This window comes from Onychostoma macrolepis, chromosome 06 (genome assembly GCF_012432095.1).
Source record: "Onychostoma macrolepis isolate SWU-2019 chromosome 06, ASM1243209v1, whole genome shotgun sequence".
In the NCBI taxonomy this organism is placed as follows: domain Eukaryota; kingdom Metazoa; phylum Chordata; class Actinopteri; order Cypriniformes; family Cyprinidae; genus Onychostoma; species Onychostoma macrolepis.
Genome location: NC_081160.1, coordinates 7,422,407 through 7,441,580, shown reverse-complemented (window position 1 = coordinate 7,441,580; position 19,174 = coordinate 7,422,407). Strand labels below are relative to the sequence as shown.

At 36.5% G+C, this 19,174-nt stretch overlaps 3 protein-coding genes and 1 non-coding gene across 4 annotated transcripts; 3 read left to right on the top strand and 1 right to left on the bottom strand.

Moving 5' to 3' along the window:
* Positions 1 to 31: 31 nt before the first annotated feature.
* Positions 32 to 5,948, top strand: nop58 (NOP58 ribonucleoprotein homolog (yeast)). Its single transcript, XM_058778558.1, has 15 exons — positions 32 to 189; positions 757 to 833; positions 1,158 to 1,210; positions 1,478 to 1,602; positions 1,911 to 2,047; positions 2,259 to 2,323; positions 2,424 to 2,558; positions 2,937 to 3,082; positions 3,234 to 3,360; positions 3,458 to 3,756; positions 4,015 to 4,076; positions 4,761 to 4,909; positions 4,999 to 5,108; positions 5,298 to 5,390; positions 5,472 to 5,948. The coding sequence occupies exons 1-15, from the start codon at positions 145 to 147 to the stop codon at positions 5,526 to 5,528; spliced, it is 1,680 nt and encodes a 559-aa protein (XP_058634541.1). The 5' UTR covers positions 32 to 144; the 3' UTR covers positions 5,529 to 5,948.
* On the top strand, positions 1,698 to 1,781 carry LOC131543114 (small nucleolar RNA SNORD11B). Its single transcript, XR_009271852.1, has one exon. It is a non-coding gene; the product is annotated as a small nucleolar RNA SNORD11B (small nucleolar RNA).
* Positions 5,949 to 8,924: 2,976 nt separating the features above from the next.
* Positions 8,925 to 11,144, bottom strand: tcf23 (transcription factor 23). Its single transcript, XM_058779091.1, has 3 exons — positions 10,698 to 11,144; positions 9,540 to 9,818; positions 8,925 to 9,372 (listed from the first exon to the last, which is right to left on the bottom strand). The coding sequence occupies exons 1-3, from the start codon at positions 10,953 to 10,955 to the stop codon at positions 9,262 to 9,264; spliced, it is 648 nt and encodes a 215-aa protein (XP_058635074.1). The 5' UTR covers positions 10,956 to 11,144; the 3' UTR covers positions 8,925 to 9,261.
* A 2,362-nt stretch (positions 11,145 to 13,506) lies between these two features.
* On the top strand, positions 13,507 to 19,148 carry wdr12 (WD repeat domain 12). Its single transcript, XM_058779090.1, has 13 exons — positions 13,507 to 13,689; positions 13,909 to 14,003; positions 14,349 to 14,443; positions 15,166 to 15,272; positions 15,369 to 15,484; positions 15,611 to 15,765; positions 15,886 to 15,931; positions 16,074 to 16,156; positions 16,245 to 16,385; positions 17,120 to 17,225; positions 17,306 to 17,438; positions 17,524 to 17,596; positions 18,380 to 19,148. Exons 1-13 carry the CDS (start codon positions 13,649 to 13,651, stop codon positions 18,455 to 18,457), a joined length of 1,269 nt encoding a protein of 422 aa, XP_058635073.1. The 5' UTR covers positions 13,507 to 13,648; the 3' UTR covers positions 18,458 to 19,148.
* The last annotated feature ends 26 nt before the right edge of the window (positions 19,149 to 19,174 follow it).

Sequence of the window (19,174 nt, the reverse complement as noted above, 5' to 3'; positions counted from 1 at the left end):
CATGCGCACATTTTATAGGTAGTACTGCGCATGCGCATCTTGTCCCCATGTGCACCTCGTGGAAAAGCGGCTCCTTGTAGCGGAAGGCTCTCAATGTGGGGAGCGCGGCAGTGAACTTTATTTAGAGCAAGAAAAACAATCAAAATGTTAGTGTTATTTGAAACTGCTGCTGGCTATGCCATTTTCAAGGTAAGCGTATTTGTTATGTTGTTAAGGGTGGTGTGTTTTGTAGAAGTATTCATAGATTTGGGTTTACTATTAGCTAGCCAGCATAGTTAGCAGTGCTATCAGACCAAAGACTTCCAGAAAGTCGCGAGTTAAACTTAAGTATTTTCATGGATATACGTGCTGAGTGTTTTTTTGCAACTACGTACTTAAAGAAATTTTTAAGTGAGGTCAGTGAGTTTTAGGCCAGCGTGTGTCATGTGGCCTGCGCAGCAGCACGGCCACGTCGTGTCTTTGAGGCTACTTATGAGAGATCTTCACTGTCTGTTCTTCGCGTTAGGACGATTTTGAAATCCATCAGTCGTGGACAATGTCGTTTAGTTGTTGCAAAAAATTTTATATAGCCGAGAAATGCTGTTTTACATAGGCACGCAGCTTTCAAAGAAGCTCTTTACAATGTAAAGCTGGTGCTCATGGTCCACATGGTCGCTCATGTCGAGCGCTGTATGGTTTGAGTTTAGGCATCTTAAAAATGACAGATAGATGGATTGTGACAGTACACTTTAATCATCAACTTTTTGTTTTGTGCAGGTCTTGGATGAACAGAAACTCCAGCAGGTGGACAGCCTGTGGAAGGAGTTTGAAACGCCAGAAAAAGCCAACAAAGTGTGAGTTGTACTTTTGTGAAATGTTAAATGCTGTTTTACATGACTAGAAAAGTCATTAACAAGTCAGACAGTTTCTGTAGTGATTTTTTATTTTATTTTATTTTTTATTTTTTTTTATAAATATATTTTCTTGGACGCATGTTATTTTAAATGTTTTTGAAATCCTTACTTGGTAGTCAAACAACTGGGAATCTCACCGCATTTTTTAAAAATCTTGGTAATCCGTCATTGTGTCATAATCTCTGAATATTTCATTTATTTATCTTTTTCTCATTTGTTCATTATCAGTAACACCCTATATATGTTTTTTTTTTTTTTTTCCAGTGTAAAACTGAAGCACTTTGAGAAGTTTCAGGACACAACAGAAGCTCTTGCAGGTAACTGTGCTGAATTGAATCATCAACACCTTTAGTGCTTTATTTATGGATGCAAAGCTGTTTGACTGTCCTTCAGCTCTGCGTCTATGAAGTATCTGTATTTCTGAGTCGTGCATGAAGTCACCAAACAGTAATTCGTCACTACCACTGAGACAGGAGGTTTCACTTAATTCATGTGTTTCTAAATATAAGATTAAAATGTAAGACAACATTAATATTAAAAAGCACACTCATTCAAAATTATTTTCTTTTGCCTGTCCCTATCAGCGGCCACAGCGATGGTGGAGGGGAAATTGGGGAAAAGTCTGAAAAAAGTTCTCAAGAAAGTTGTGGCCAAAGAGGCTCACGAACAGCTGGCCATCACTGATGCAAAACTAGGAGGAGTCATTAAGGTAAATGTTGGGGAAAATCTAAGTACAAGACCAGTGCGGATTGCTTTATGCATTCCATGTGTAATCGTGTTAAAGATATTAGCTGTATGAAACACTACAAGCTGTGATGATGATGACCTTTGCGTCATGTTGCTGAAAATTCATGAGGCATTTTTGTCACTACCTCATCTGAGCTTGTGTTTACTCCTGGACGTATCGTTTGTTAGTGGTTAAACATCAGGGCTGGTAATTGTAAGGCTATCACTAGTTCTCTGCTGTTTGTGCACTGGAAGTCCCTTTAGCTGAGACTCTTATTTTGCCCCCTGCAGGAGAAGCTGAACCTGAGCTGTGTGCACAGCCCTGCTGTGGCTGAGCTCATGAGAGGCATCAGAAACCAGATGGAGGGGCTTATCACAGGTCTTCCTGCCCGAGAGCTCAGTGCCATGTCTCTAGGTTTAGCCCACAGGTTAGTTTACAGTTAAAAATCAACAAAAATCCTCATGTCGTCTCATTTTTTTCCTCATGTCAATGATTAGTTCTTGCTGACCGATTTCTTTGAGGATACTAATCAGCATTCGTCACTACCACTGAGACTCTCTGAGCAGATATTCACGTTAATCTCAACACCTTTTTTTTTTGCACAGCGATTGACTGGTTTTCTTTTCCTATTTCCTCAGTCTTTCACGGTACAAGCTAAAGTTCAGCCCAGACAAGGTGGACACCATGATTGTTCAAGCCATTTGTAAGAATATGTTTATTTATTTATACATACTTGAGCCCATATGTAGATGGGAAGTGGCTTAAACAGCTGTTTACTCTCTTATTCTTCCGCCCACCTGCAGCTCTGCTGGATGATCTGGATAAGGAGCTCAATAACTATATCATGCGCTGCAGGGAATGGTACGGCTGGCACTTCCCAGAGCTTGGCAAGATCATCACAGATAACCTGGCATACTGCAAGAGTGTCCGCAAGATTGGTTAGTACATAAGCATTTTATAAGGATGTCTAGATCAGATCTGTTTGATGCTTTTCCTTTTTGCTGGAAAGAAAAACTTTATTTTAATTTTCCACACAAACAGCAAAGTCTAAAAGTCACAGATTAAATGGAAAACAAACCTATAAATATGTTAGATCAACCAAAAATCAAAGTTTACTTCACCCTCAGATCATCCAAGACATAGATGAGTTTGTTTCTTCATCAGAACAGATTTGGAGATTGAATAATAAAGAAGTTACATTTTAGAGTTTGTTTTTAAAAAATTGAATTGAGGGAGGAATATTAGAATACCAAACAAATAATATAAATATTTCAAATGTAATGTTGAACTGTATTTTTCTTGTTTCGAATATTTAGGTGCTCGCACAAATGTGGCTTCACTGGATTTGTCTGACATTCTACCAGAAGAGATTGAGGCAGAGGTTAAACTAGCTGCAGAAATCTCCATGGGAACAGAGGTGTCCGAGGAGGACATTGCCAACATCATGCACCTGTGTGACCAGGTGTGTTGAATGTAAAAAATTAAGTTTAGTGTATGTATTTCAGCTTCTGGTTTACACGATCAGTTCTATTGTTAATTGGAAAGGAATTCGTATTATTTAAGAAACAAATCACCTCTAATGTATTTGTTTTTTTTATCTCCTTAATGTCTAGGTGATCGAAATAACAGAGTATCGCTCACAGCTGTATGATTATCTGAAGAACCGTATGATGGCGATTGCACCCAACCTGACGGTCATGGTGGGAGAATTAGTGGGAGCCCGTCTCATTTCACATGCTGGTGAGCATGTTTTGGGAAAAGAAAAAAAGAACACAATTGTGATTGGAAATGTTAATTAACTTGTGATTAAACATGAAAAACTTGTTTGTCTCATCAGGATCTCTGCTGAACTTGGCCAAGCACCCTGCGTCCACCGTTCAGATTCTCGGGGCAGAGAAAGCTCTGTTCCGCGCTCTGAAAACCCGTCGGGATACTCCCAAATATGGTCTCATCTATCACGCCTCTCTGGTGGGGCAAACCACAGCCAAGAATAAGGGTAAAATCTCCAGAATGCTGGCTGCCAAAACAGCCCTTGCCATCCGTTACGATGCCCTGGGAGAAGATACCAATGCGGAGATGGGAGTGGAAAACCGAGCCAAGCTGGAAGTGCGATTACGCTACCTGGAGGAGAAAGGGGTTAGTTGATATAGCATACAATTTATTTTTGATCATGTCGCAAGCAGTGATGAAGATGGCTTCATGTCACAGTCCTGAAAATACAGTGTGGGTCATTAAGTCACTATCTCTTCTGAGCTTGATTTGTTTGCTCTTTACAAGCAGTTGTTGTATATAGCAGTTCTTTCTTAGGAAAGCATACCAAAGCAACACTGTGAGTGTCTGTATTTGCAGTCAGAATGATAAATCCTTGATAAATAGTTTTGTTTTCTCTCTTAGATCAGACGTATTAGTGGTTCAGGCAAAGCTCTGGCAAGGGCTGATAAATATCAACACAAGAGGTGAGTGTTTCTTCATCCATATTGTTTAGCTCATACTTTACAACAACACTGACACACTACCAATATAATTTTTATTTTTAATGAAAGAAATGAACTTTTATTCAACAAGGATGCATTCAATTACCCAAAAGTCACCCTAAAGACATTTATGGTGTTACAAAAGATTTTATTTATTCTGTTCTTTTGAGCTTTATATTCATTAAAAAAGAAAAATCCTGAAACAACAGTTAAAAACAATTGTTTTAAATTGTAGTAATATTTTAGAATATTGCTGTTCTTACAGAATTTTTACAGATAATTATTTCAAAAACGATTAAAACATTTCATAAAGCATACAAACATGCTAATGATTTATGTAAGCTTATCACAATTAAAATAAGTAATTATACAAAAATTAAGTTCTTTTTTTTTTCTTTTTCTTTTGTAATTTTCAAACCATCTCAGTAAGTGCCCTCAAATGCTCTTTCAAAATTGTATATATAAATTAATAGAAGTACTTATTTTATATTTAAAAAAAAAAAAAAAAAGTATTTATAAATTATGCCATTTATGGACTTTCTGCCTGTAAGATCTGTAACTGACACAGGAAGACTTCATTGCAATTATTTCAATAACATTTCATCACTAGCCAAACCTGAACTGTGACAGTCTTAGATTTACATCCATTCTTTTACTTCCTGCCAGTGATGTAAAGGTATACGACCCATCTGGTGACTCAACACTCCCCACCGTCTCAAAGAAGAGGAAGATTGAAGAGGTAGAGGAGGGTGAGGAGGAAGAGAAGCCAGTGGAGGCTAAAGCTAAGAAAGTAAAGAGGGAAGCCCCCACAGAAGGTAAACATCCATACAGCATTATGCTGAGACTTGACTGGTGTTGCAGACACGTTAAATGCAGATGAACATTAAATAAATATTAATCACAGGAGAAGCAGAGACAGAGACACCAAAGAAGAAGAAGAAAAAGGACAAGAAGAAAGCGGAGGAGGAATACAAACCAGAAGAGGAGGAGACGGCCGTCAGCCCAGCAGAGGAGGTGAGAGGGGTGGAAAGATAAATTAATCTCTGGTTGATGGTGCATTTAATTCTCTGAGTCATTAATATGCTGATGTGGAATCATTCTTTAAGTTCAGCTTATCTAGGGACCAGATTTTACGTTGAAGCACTTACATGATGTGTGAAGTACTTCTTGCAGTTTCTACATGTTACTATTTATGCTTTATAGACTACAAAAAAGAAAAAGAAGGAAAAGAAACGAGCGGCTGAGGAGGAGCCGAAGGAAGAGGAGGAAGAAGCAGCAGTCAGTCCAGCAGAAGAGGTGAGGACCATGATGCCAAATGCGTTTATATCGCATTTTATTTTATAAAACCTAAAACAACCTTTTTTTTTCCTTTTACAGACAACAGAAAAGAAGAAGAAAAAGAAGAAAAAGGTTAAAGAAGAGGAGGACGACTAGATGAATTTGACTCTTTTTCCATGAACTTTGCTGTATATAAAATGACATTTTTATAGTTTTTGGACATCATATGATGGTCACATCCCCTTTTTTTTTCTGTCTCCGGCTCAGATCACAATGAACAGTTCCAGTGGACTGTTATTCCTTTTAAAAAAAATAAATTTAATTATAGGACATTTTCTCTCCATATTCCTTGATTGCAAGAGAAAAGTCCATAAGATTTATATATTTTGATCCTCCTCCAGTGTGTTGAGTTGTACTGGATCATACAGTTCAGTTAGTCTTTTATAAATGAATATTTTTAGTTTAAAGTGAGGATGGCATCACATTCTAAAAGAAATATCTGGGAGGAGTACGTTTTGTGATATAAAACTGGGTCATTTGTGTCTCAGGATTATTAAATACTGTATGTTTCTCGTATGTTTGCTCATTGACTTCTTTTGTTTAGTGTTTTTTTTTTTTTATGGTTAATGCATTATACAAAGTGTACCATTGATTTGTAGTTTAGTAAGATATTGGTCATTGAACTTCAGTCACGGTACTGCTTGCCCAAATCTGCAACATTTGACCTTTTTTAATTAAAAGCTTTTAGATTCAAATCCAAAGCACTTTGTTCCAGATGATCTCAATCCCAAAGAGGAAATAAGATGCTGCTTACAAATGTAATGGAGATGAAACTCTGGACCGTGAGGAAATTTAGCCAAATCTTAGGATGGAGTACTTTGTGTGTGTGTGTCTGTGTTTTACATTCCTCTCTGGTTCCTCCTCTATCCTTGTTCCAGTAAGATCAGGCCAAGTCAAGAAACTTGGCCAAAATACAGCATAAATTTAGCCAGCCATCAGCATGTACTTGGTCTAATGAGCAGGAGATAGAGCAGCTATTTTGATTATCTCTCTAACATGAGAGGAAGTGACAGAATCTGGATATCACTGGGCCTCTGAGCCAAGATACAGTAAATCACAGTTCTTAAGAAAGCAGTTCGTTTTTAATATTTGTAGGTAAGAAAGCATATAATTTTGATTATCAGTTTGCACTCGAGCATGAAATGCAAAAATGTTACACCACATTCCGTTTGTTTTTCACCAGCAAATTGTATTGGAAAAGAGCCAGCGTTCATTTAAACTGGAGTGTTTTGCTTCTGGTGGTCTTAGACATCTACACTAATTATATATTGGTTCAGCAAAGAAACTTATTAATTGGGTGTTAACAAACTATATCAGTGATATATTATTTTTTGGCTTAACTAGAAAATAGAATTAAGAACTAATATTGTATATTACCATAAAAAATCTGTGGAATTACAAGACTTTATTAATTTACATGACTTTCACATCTAGTAACCAAACCCTTTGAATAAAAAATGGGGTGTATTAAAATAGGAAACAAGATTTTTGTCTTATTTTAAAATCTTTTTTAAGTCATCTTAAGACTCGCTAGTGTGCACTAGCCCCTTATTGAGAACCACTGATTTATATGGTTCTTTAGATATTAAAAGAAGTTCTTGATGTTTCATTATAAATGGCAGAATTTGTACATAGACGATTTTAAAAAGTCACTAGAATGCTTTTCATGCAACTTAAATAGGTGCTAATATTGTGTCAGGCTGACACTTGGAGCCTTTATTTTGTAAGTGTTGACATGTTTATCCCATAGATCCCAGCATATCCTCAATTAATAACAGTATTCAGCATTATCATTAAAAGCAGATCCATTCATCTTCAGCTTAATGTTACTTGGTGAGAGGACTCCTTAAATGGTGAGAATGAGTTGCGGTGGCAGAGATTCTTAACGCAGCAAACGTCTGCCCTTGTTCTCTGGCTCCGTAACCCTTGCCTTAGTAGCGCAGTTCTCTCTGGTCCATTTTGGCTATTAACATGAGAAAAAGGTTTTATCAGGAACTTAGACAGATTTATGGACTTAGCCTTGACCATTTCTTATGGATGGGAGCCCATGTTTTGCAAAGTTCTGGAGCTCTGGATATGAATAACCGAGGATGGTCGTGTTGCTCACCACACAAACACAACACAACACACGTTTAGTCACGTTTATGGTGGTTGACATGTTTGAACCGGTGTCTTTCTAGAAAGGGCATTTATTTTGTAAAATACCTTATGCAAGCAGCAAAGCATAATACAAGTAAAATACAAAATCTAGATCTCAAGTGATGAGAAATAAGTTCGTTATTAAATAAAGTCCACGGTCATTTATATCCAGGTGATTGTTAAGTCAGGCTTTGGCTTTGATGATTGACATAGATGATGACCTTTGACCTCTACATGAAACTGTTTATTTATGTAACTGTGAATTAACAATGTAAATTCAAAATGACTAATGATAGTGGTGAAGTCCCTCTGGAATATTTTCTGCTATCGTCTACAGCAATGAAGTCTCTCAAAACACATTATTTTGATAAAAGAATCATTTTATTCTTGTACTAAAACATGATGTTTTTCTCATTTGGGATTGAACTATTCATGCATGGGTTAAACAGTGTTAAAGATGGTCCTATGAATTTCAAGCATTAGACCCAAATGTTTTTAAGATAATGAGAAACATAATTTCAGTCAAGTGTGAGAATCGTGTGCATTGCGAGAATTAAGACCATGTCACTCATTTTCATGCTCAACAGAAAAATCTTACAGACATGCATGTTGAATGCTAATATGGCACTAAATATGGCAGTAGCCAACATCCTCATTCTTAAAGTAAGGTTTTTGTGTTTCAAGGGAAATTATTCTTGTATTAGTTTTTATTGCCTCTAATAATTTTGAATGATTTGGGATTTGTGCAGTTAAATAAATAAGAAAAGTTGTGTTTTTAGTGCGGCTCTGCTAAGCTACCCATGATTGAGAGGACATGGGGGTTCTCCACTCATGTGTGGTTGCCAAGTGTTCCCTGTAACAATCCTCCCTTCCCACTAATCAAGACATTCATTTTATTACTATCAAGAGCAAAACATGCATATTAAACCCAAACACTCAAGATACAGACAGCCTGCAGAGATAAAGTGACCCGTTAATTTAGTTATGCTCTAAAAGAACATGAAGGAATATTCTAAATTAAAAGTTAGTTCTACAACTAGAAAGCATATTTGTGGGTCAAAATCCCAAATATACCATGACCTAAATTATTTACTTGAAGTATTACCTAAAATTTTAAATAATATAAAATTTCTGAGTATTTGTATTTTTTTAATATAATGAGTTTTACAGCGGTTTTTTTTTTTACATGCATATTCTCTTTAAATATTTTTTGTACTTATATTATAATTTCTAATATTATTTTTATTAAAACTTTTTAATAATAATAGCAAACAAATTGTGAAAAAATTATTTTACTTCATTAAGGAATTTCTGGAATGCAAATGAATAGACCACTTAATGTGTGTGTATGTGTGTGTGTGTGTGTGTGTGTGTGTGTGTGTGTGTATATATATTCAAAGTGGATGTTATGTGTTTTTGACCCACATATGTATTTTGTGGTTCAATAATACAGGTTAACATCTATTGACATAATGTGGCATAATTTCTCTCACAACCAACTACAGTATAAATGTGGAATAATATATAAACACAACTATATACTAGTGTTTAATCAAAATAAAAGGAAAATTATGTGGTAATATGTAGTATTTGTGTGGTCAAGACAACTAAAAAATTGATTATATTTATTAAAAAAAGTACTCAGATGCATCAGTGTTTTCTAACAAATGGTGAGTATCTCAAAATCTTCTCAGTCCTTTAGTCTGCTTTCACCTGGACACGATGCCTCCTGATTGATCTGTGCTCCTGCCAGTCGCTCTCCTATGTTCCCACAGTACAGAAGAGAACGCATGGGCCATTTCTGGTAAAGAAGACACAAGTCCATCACTTTGATCTGAAGATACTGAATCCTTAAAAAACCTAGAATAATGTTTCAATAATGTAAAACTTTAAAGAGATATAGCACTATATATCCATTTCTGACAGTGTTCTCCATTACATACTGGCCTAATATTAATCAACTTTCACCTTCACAGGATGCAGGTACTCTGCTCTCTGCAGGACGGTATGGTCCCCCAAAATCCCACCCTGGTCCAGGGTTTCGGTCAGGTGGGCGATATAGTTGGTGGCCAGGACCAGGACGTCCAGTTTGGAGAGTTTTGTGTCTGGAGGGACGGAGGGTAAAGCAGCCTGCAGGCTGTGGAAGGCTTGTCTAAGGTTCCGAACACGACTCCTCTCTCTCGCTGCATTCTCAGGAGAGTTTTGGGTCTTACATGGCCTGGATGGAGTTGTCGGTCCAGACCTTACCTAACACGATAAAAAAGGAATGAGCGAAAACTTCTTACCATGTTTTGTGAGTTTTTAAAGGTGGGTCCCACTTTCCATTAGGCATCTTCAGTTACTAGTTGTATCAAACTGCTGGTTATATCAAAAAAGTACATGTACTTATAGTATTATCCAAGAAAGTACTGGTAGAATAAAGTAACTACATGGGTTAAGGTTAGGTTTAGTGGTACCCAATTTACTTTAATTACAGCCATAGTTATGTGCATGTATTTTTTAAATACAAGTAGGCCTACAATGTAAATACCTTTATCTACACAATAAGTGCATTGAAAATTTCAAAATGTCATGCTTAATTCAATGTGTTCGCTGTTTATTTGAAATTTACTAGCAATTTCTGAGTGAAAAATTGTTTCCACACTGTTTTTAGAGTATAAAATTATCCATTTAAATGTTATTTAAATGGTATTTAAATATACTTAATATAAAGTGGTTTGGAAATCTTTTAAATGAGGTTCAAAAGACACCACTAATGAAAAAGCTTCTATTCTGCCTTTTTCATTGTAATACAGACTTTTTTGTTTTTTATTATAAATTATATTAACAGCAAAAAACTCAAACGAAAAGTTACAAAAATTTGAAGTATTTTTAATAGCTGTAGAATTATTAATTAATTTACTAACATTATTTATAATTTATATTTATTATTGTTAATATTTATTTATAATAATAGTTATCTATTAATATAAAAAATCAATTCAGTTGAACTAATTTGGGACTAATTTTGAAAACATACAATCACAATATGTGAAAAGCCACGATATTCACTTTTGATGCACAACTCATCTCATTACTCTTTATAACCAAACATTTTAAATCCAAACCACTTCTTCCTTCACTCACCCACTTCTTTGGCTCTCGATGTGTTGCCTGTTTCATGCATGGTTGTGTCCATCTCTGTGCCCGCACACTCTTTCCTCCCATCTCCCTCCTCTCCTGTGCCACATCCTCTTCCAGCGCTCGCTCTGCCATGAGAACCACCGGCGAGACCACCACACCAGTGTGTAAATGACAGCATTTGAGCGTCTCCTTCGAAATGCTTGAAGGGGTTCGGCCCTCTCCTCCACCCAAAGGCCCAATGTCCACCCCGCTCGGCTCCATCCCCTCCCTCTGCCTTATCTGGTGAGGTAATGTGGGGATCTTCAAGCGGTACGTTATCTCTCGTCCTGCCTCCCACGGGTGCTCACTGCCAAGGGAGCGGACTCAGGAGAGTTGCATGGTGTCCCCAGGCAGGTCGGCAACAGCGGAGGGTCTTGGGAAAAGCGGAGAGGCCTCTCGCAGCTGCGGACCCACAGCAGACACAGCCTTGACCCCTCGGCTTGCTGGGACGACGTGACCTAAACAATGCAAAGTTACTATGTCGGCTGTCAGCTTGATGGGTGTTGATCAGACTGCTTGGCACATGTTTGTCAAGGATCTCTGGATAAAGGGATGTGATGTTGTTGTGCGAAAACATGAAATATTGCTGTTCATTGGGAACAGTGAATTAGAAGGACATGGCTATATAAAAAACAAAGTTTGATATGCTTAACTGCTACTGGCTGATAAAACATCACATACTTGAAAAGAAAACAGGAAAACAGAACAAAGTTCCTCTGTTCTTGCACAATTTATTGAACTATGCATTCAATTTCTAGTGACAGAAGTTAAAAAAAAAAAATTCTGTCTAGTTCAGGGGTGTCAAACTCAGTTCCTGGAGGGCCACAGCCCTGCAGTGTTTAGTTCCAACTCTACTCAAACTCTCATACTGTGTAGTTTTCAAATAAGCCTTAATGACTTGATTAGCTGGATCAGGTGTGTTTAATTAGGGTTGCATCTAAACTGTGCAGGGCTGTGGCCCTCCAGGAACTGAGTTTGACACCCTTGGTCTAGTCTAATTGTCACGTGTATGTTCCTGTTTAGTTCCTGTTTGCCCTTATTTGGTTTGGTTTTCCTGTTCTCATTATTAGTTAATCACCTTCATTGTGTTCACCTGTGTTGTATTAATCATCTCATTAGTTCCCTTTGTTTGGTTCTATCTTATAAGTCCTCAGTTCTCCCTTAAAGTCTTTGTCCTGGTTTGATGTTTATGAAATGGATTACAAGTTGGAATTAAAGAATCTTTAAGTTTACGTCTTCGTCGTGTGCTATTACTACAACCACGTCCCGTGACACTAATATTCAAAATACTAGCTTCTTCTCAAAAGGAAATGTTATTACTCAGACGTTGCTCTTTTATAGCTCAAGATATATACACATTTTCACATATATACCACATAATTTGGTTTGATGTTATTTTCTTCCTTAGAGAAAATAACAATAGAGTTAAATATGAAAAAATTGTCGTCATCTATAAGAGCATGAGGGCAATCACAAAACCTGGCAGAGCATGCCCGGGTCCCATTTCACCCCAAAATCAAAAGAAATTATATTTTTCTAATTTTGTATGTATTTTAGGACCAAATGCACTCTTTTTTTTGACAGAATATGGGAAGTTTGTTTCAGAGTGGTTCAGCAGAATTGTGTGGAGTAATGAATCGCGATAAAACATGAGCTGCATGGTGATGCACCAGAGTAGTGCCTTTGAAGGTCTGGTGAGAAATACAATAATAAATGCATCTCTACCACAGTGAAGCATGGGGGAAGATGCGTCATGATGGGGAGCCTTTTCACCTGCTGGTACTTGTGAGCTGCTTCACTGTGAGAAGTCAGTTAATTCTTTGGAATATAAGAGTATATTGCAAAATGGCTTGCTTCCCACAACTGAAAAATTATCTAGAGGAATGATCAGACTTTTTTCACTGCAAAGACAACCAAGAAGTGACCAGTAATTAGTGGTTAAAATTGTAAATGGACAAAATATTGTAAGCAAAATATTTAGCTATTTTTGGCTTGGCCCACTTTTAAATATATTGTAAAATTAATTTTTATTATTTTATATTATACAGTATACGTGTGTGTACCTGGTATTGCCTTCATTATGGGGTCCAAATATCCCCACAAGGATAGGAATACCTTATGGGGACTTTTTTTTTTTTGGTCCCTATGAGGCATCAAGATTAAAAATAATACAGAATGACATTTTTTTAAAATCTAAAAATGCAGTACGTTTTCTGTGTTGGGTAGGTTTAGGGTTAGGGGATAGAAAATACAGTTTGAACAGTATCAACACCATTACGTCTATGGCACGTCCACATAAAACATGGAAACCAGTGCATATGTGCGACATGAATTGTGACATTATTTTCAAAATATATTACATTTTATTACATATTTTAATAATTACATATTATATGGGTACTGAGAATGAAATGAAACAACAACAACAAAACACAACTGTTTTGGGACTGGATTGTACTTTGTTTCATTGAAAATATCTTAATGACCCTTAAAATATGTTTCATCTTCTTTATGTAAAATGTAGTCTCTTGTTAGGTGAAAGTGTTTTGGGCTGTGGCTTTTGGTAAATCTGTCTCACTTAGACATTGTGATCTCTTTTCTAACTCTAGAACCTTTCCATTGTCCAGCATCTCGTTATTTTAAAACGGGTTTGCATTGCAACAATCATACTTTACAACATTTATACCGTCTTCTTACTGGAAATCCAAGTCGCTTTATATTTTAAATGTATGTAACTCAACTCAGACATCAACAGTTGCAAACGCGTTTGTCGACCATCGATTGCTCTGTGATCGACTGTCATGTCTTCATCCGCACGCATCGGGAACCACATGGTGGCAAAGTGGCTCCATACAGAGTGAAGTTCGCCAGTGATCAGATGCGTTTTCTAAACAGTTACAGTCTAATAAGATAAAATGTCGCAGGTACAGGCCCGGTTTTTCACCGAAAACAAAAAGTGAGTATATTTGGTGTGCATAATACAAACAGCTGAAACGTTTAGCTTAGCTAGATATGAGATATCCAGCTGATTTTGCTTAGTAGCATTCATAGTGTTTATATAGTGAAATTCGTTTCTTTATTAGCTGTGCTCAAAATTGTGGGTATTTACCAGTTTTTTAAAGATATGTAGATGTAGGATGTGTTTGTACGAGATGTGAGATGCTCTTCTCTGTAGGTATCTGATAGATGATGTTCCGTTCTCCATCCCTGCTGCCTCGGAGGTGGCGGACCTCAGTGGTGTTATCAACAAACTGCTGGAAGCTAAGAATGGTCAGCTTGTTTTCCATTCATTCTTTTTGATCACGTGTTTTCACCTAGTTATGTTGTGGTATACTTGCTTACTATATCACTGACTAAAAATAATTTTCAAAACATTGTGTAGAATCTCACAATAAGTATACAGAAACGTCCTATCTTAATTCTTGACTTTCTCATTTCCTCAATGAAGTTACCATGGTCACTAAACATATTGGATGGGTTGGGATTTTAAGTTAGGATGTGTCTGTAATACAGCCCCAGATTCAGACTTTTGAAGCTGCAGTGCTTGATTATGTTTTCCTTCTATTTGTCATTTAATTAGATTCACATCACTCATTTCTCAGTCTCTTTTTACAGATGGACACAAACATGTTGAGTTTGATTTCCTGGTTCAAGGTCAGTTTCTCCGCACTTCACTGGCCAATCACATGGAGATAGAGAACATCTCAACGGTAAGGCAATGCATATGCAGTCTCACCAGCACACATTTATGGACTGCCTACAGTCTGTTCACTGACTCTGTGATATGTATTTTGCTCACAAAATGACAAGCTCTAATCGGACCGCTTGACAGTAACATACCATTTCAGTCAGACTATTTGAGACAAAACTTACAGGGATCGTTCAGCCAAAAATGTCAATTCTGTCATCGTTTACTTGCCCTTGTGTTGTTTAAACCTATTTTTATTTTGTAAATAAATACTGTTTATTCCTGGAAAATCCTGGATTTTTTTTTTTTTTTTAAATAGAAATGTTAAGCAGAAGAACAGATGTTTTCAATGTTGATGATAATAAAATAAATGTTTGTTGAGCATTAAATTGGCATATTAGAATGATTTCTGAAGGATCATGTGAGACTGACGTAATGGCTGCAGAAAATTCAGCTTTGCATCACAGGAACAAATAAAAAATTTTTTTTTTTTTTTAATTGTAGTATTATTCTACAATGTTACTGTTTTAATATTTTCTTATCATTTATCCATCCATTGAAATTAAACGCAACCAAATTTTTTACGCTTCAAAAACATATCAGCAATTGTCTTTTTTTTTTTTTTTTTTTTAAGCGTTTTTCAAGCTGTGTTTAACAGTTAACTGCAATGAAATTGAAACAACTTATAAAATATATTTGCAGTTTGGTTAAATGCTCATGTGTGTTGTATGTGTGTGTTTACAGGAAGAAGTGGTGGAAATAGAATATGTTGAGAAGTTCACAGCCCCGCAGCCGGAGGAGTGTATCATGCACGATGACTGGATCAGCTCGGTGGAGGCAGATTCTGAATGGTGTGTTTCATGCAAAACTAAACAGAAGTCAAAATCAATTTGCTTGGACAGTTTTGTGGCTGATATATAAAATTCTATCCTCTGCCCGAATCCCAGGATCCTCACAGGCTCTTATGATAAGACTGCACGGATTTGGTCTATGGAAGGGAAGGCTGTGATGACTGTGGCTGGACACAGCGATGTTGTGAAGGATGTAGCCTGGGTGAAGAGAGGTTAGAATCTTTTCAGTATGAGATGCCTATTGCCTAATGTAATTTGTGTGAATCTGAGAGCTAACGATGCATGAGGTTTCTGAATTTGTTATTTCTTTTTCTGTTTGATGGTTCTGTGGCTTCTAGATGGTCTGAGCTCTCTGCTCCTGACCGCATCTTTGGATCAAACAATTATATTATGGGAGTGGAATTCCGAACGGAACAAAGTGAAGGCCCGACACTGTTGCCGTGGACACGCAGGAAGTGTAGACACAGTTGCTGTCGACCCTACTAGGACAAAGGTTTGTGTGTTTGCTACTCTTTCAGTCTGTTTGACTTTTCTAATGTTAACCAAAAAACAACACCATACATTTAGTTTGCTAGACACTGTATGTGTGTCTCATGTTTTGTTTTCTCTTCAGTTTTGCAGTGGCTCATGGGACAAAATGCTTAAGATATGGTCAGCAGGTATGTTTTCTTTTAGAACGTTCAATGAGATGTTTAATTAAGAAAGACAAGACAAACATCCACCTTCAAAAAAGAAAACAACGAAATGATGTCAAGTAATTCTTTTAGAAAAAAAGCTGACTTGTATTATTGTTGTCTTCAGTGCCAACAGAGGAAGAGGATGAGATGGAGGAACCCAATAGGCCACGCAAAAAACAGAAAACAGAGCAGATGGGGCTCACGCGGGTCAGTATCTATGCATGTTCTTGACACAAGGACTCTTGTTATTAGTTGATGCTTTGCAGTTTTATAAATTCTTGTTATTCTGCTCTAGACTCCCCTCATGACTTTCTCTGGTCATAATGAGGCAGTGTCCTCTGTGCTCTGGATGGACGCTGAGGAGCTGTGCAGTGCATCATGGGATCACACCATCCGTCTATGGGATGCAGAGACTGGTGGACAGAAGAGTACAATAGTGAGTGACACTAGTTCATCATAGAAATATAGTAATAGACTCATTACGTCCATTTGTTTTTGTTTGAAAATGATTTCCTTTTTTTTTCTAAGAAAATATTATTGCATTTTTCAGTTCTCTAGTGTCTGCATTGTGTCACAGATGTGGACAGGAGAGCATAATAAAATGTTTAATTTATTTATGAACTACTTATAATAATAATTTTTATTATTGTTGTTTCTAAATAACAATTTATAAATGTTAAAGTTACATGTAGTTTTATAAATGATTTATAAATAATATTTATGAACAATAGTTTGCTTATTGATTTCTTTATTGATTTTTTTAAAACTTTTTTTATAAATAATAATAATACTAATTATTATATATAAAAATAAAAGTATAATGATTATAATTATTGTGATGGGTGGGAGTTCTGGACTAGTGAAGTGTGTAGTTTTTGTACCACTAATGTCACCAAGCTTAAAATAATGACTGTTTTCAGATTTGTTTCTGAAATTTTTCCTTTCTGCTGCTGGACAGACAAACGGAAAGTTCCTTATTAGTTATCTTAATCATACACCATTAGTTTATCCACTGTTGATCTGTTGGGCTGATCGCAGTGTTTTCTGCTTACTACTACTAGTCTCTGCATATTAAGTTGGATCAGGAGAATATATTTTAAGAAATGAAAAATATACACACATTACCTTTAAGGACTGTTGGATTTACAGACTGATGCTCTTGCATTGCAGACGGGCAGCAAGGTTTTTAACTGTGTCTCATACTCTCCACTGTGTCGCCGTCTGGCCTCGGGCAGCACTGACAGACATGTGCGTCTATGGGACCCAAGATCTAAAGGTGACTATCAGAGATCCCATTTAATGATGCCCTTTCATACCAAGTTATTTTCATTGCTCATTATCTCTCGTTTTGTCCAGACGGCTCTCTAGTTCTCCTGTCTCTAACGTCCCATAACGGTTGGGTGACGGTGGTCAGGTGGTCTCCATCTCACGAGCATCAGCTGGTGTCAGGATCTCTAGATAATGTGGTCAAACTGTGGGACACAAGGAGGTGTGTGACTTACAGATACATTATAACCCAAAACCATCCTGTTCTCGCATGTCTGTCCCTAAAAGTCCTGGTTTCCTCTTTACAGCTGTAAAGCTCCACTGTATGATCTTGCTGCCCATGAAGACAAAGTACTGTGCGTTGACTGGACAGAGAATGGGGTATGACAATCCATCCAAATATTTGTCTGTTTTACTAGGACTGTTAAATGCGCCAAGTAATCAAATCGGTTGTTCACACCGAGATTAATATTCTGTGTGATAAACATTTTAATTTAAACTAAATAGTAAAGTTTGTAGACAAACTTTGATGTTGGCTTTTGAAAGCCTAGACTGAAAGTTTAAAATAGTTCAAAAAAAATTGTCATGATATCATGATTTAACACACTGCTAGTGTGTTTTATCTTCTAGCATGTTTTATCACACTTGTAGCCTTGGCACACTGCTTATTTCAAGACGATTTAGCACACTGCTAGCATGTTTCTGGCATGATTTAGCATACTGTAAATAGGTTGTTAGCCTATTTCTTGTAAGAGTTAACATTTTAAACAATTTTTATTTGAATGAAAGACAGAAAATGTTTAAACTAACATTTTTTTAGTTTTATTTGTTTTTATTACAACCAGAGGTACTTGTCAGCTTAGATATGAGGGCCTTCAAATATTGTTTTGTAGAGTTTTGGCGCTCTTCTTCCATAAAATTTGTTTAAAACATTAACTCGTACTAGAAACTCATAGTCATAGAAACCATTAGTCTAGTAGTCTGTTAGTCTTTTTTTTCTGGCTGTAAGGATATGTCCTTTACCTACTTCCTGTTTCAATAGAAAATACATCAACACAGTAAAGAAAACTGTATGTTAAACCATTTCATGGGGTCTTTAACAGTGAGTAAACTTGAAGTATATTTCACAATATCACAATTTCTTTTCTCTGTTTTTGTTTCTAGCTGATTTTGAGTGGAGGAGCAGATAACAAACTCTACACATACAGATACTCGGCATGCGTCTCGGATGCAGGAGCGTAGAACACTCTTCTCTGGTGCTAGTTGTCATTTTTCTTCTGTCATTTGGAACATAAGCAACATCAAATTTTACTTTATCACCAGAAAAAAAAAAGTACATTATACACCAGCTACAAACATACAACACGACCTCACAGCCTTACGGGAGACAAACACATAGTTCATGAACAAATTTCTGAGTAAATCATGTGTAAAACCATTCTTACGTACATTGTCACATTCAGTTCAGTGGGGTGCTTTACATATGAATGAATGGTTTCAAGAATCATTTGCTCTAATTTGATGAGCTTCTGTTCAGAGAATTAGGCTTAATTGTCTCATCCAGCCTCATTCAATGTGACAAATTACATAACGGTTTACCAATGATTTACACTCAAATCAGTAAGTTCTGCTCATATTTTATGAGTAATACGCATAGTCTTATGTTTCTGTTCACAGTGATATTCAGTGTTTAATGCTCATTACGCCGTATAAAACCGGTCATGTGTCAGTTTTACTCTGTTGCCTTTTCATAACAAATCATAAAAGTTAAATTGTTGGTTACTTGTGTGGTAAATTGTGTAGTTTTAAAACCTTGAATTTGAAACTATATATTTTGATTGTTCTTTCACACGTCCTGTCATTAAATATTATACTGTTCCAGCTAATGTTGTTCTTGGGACTGTACTGAAGTGAAATAAATTCTAAATTACAGTTCAAATGGTGAATGTTGTTTTATTT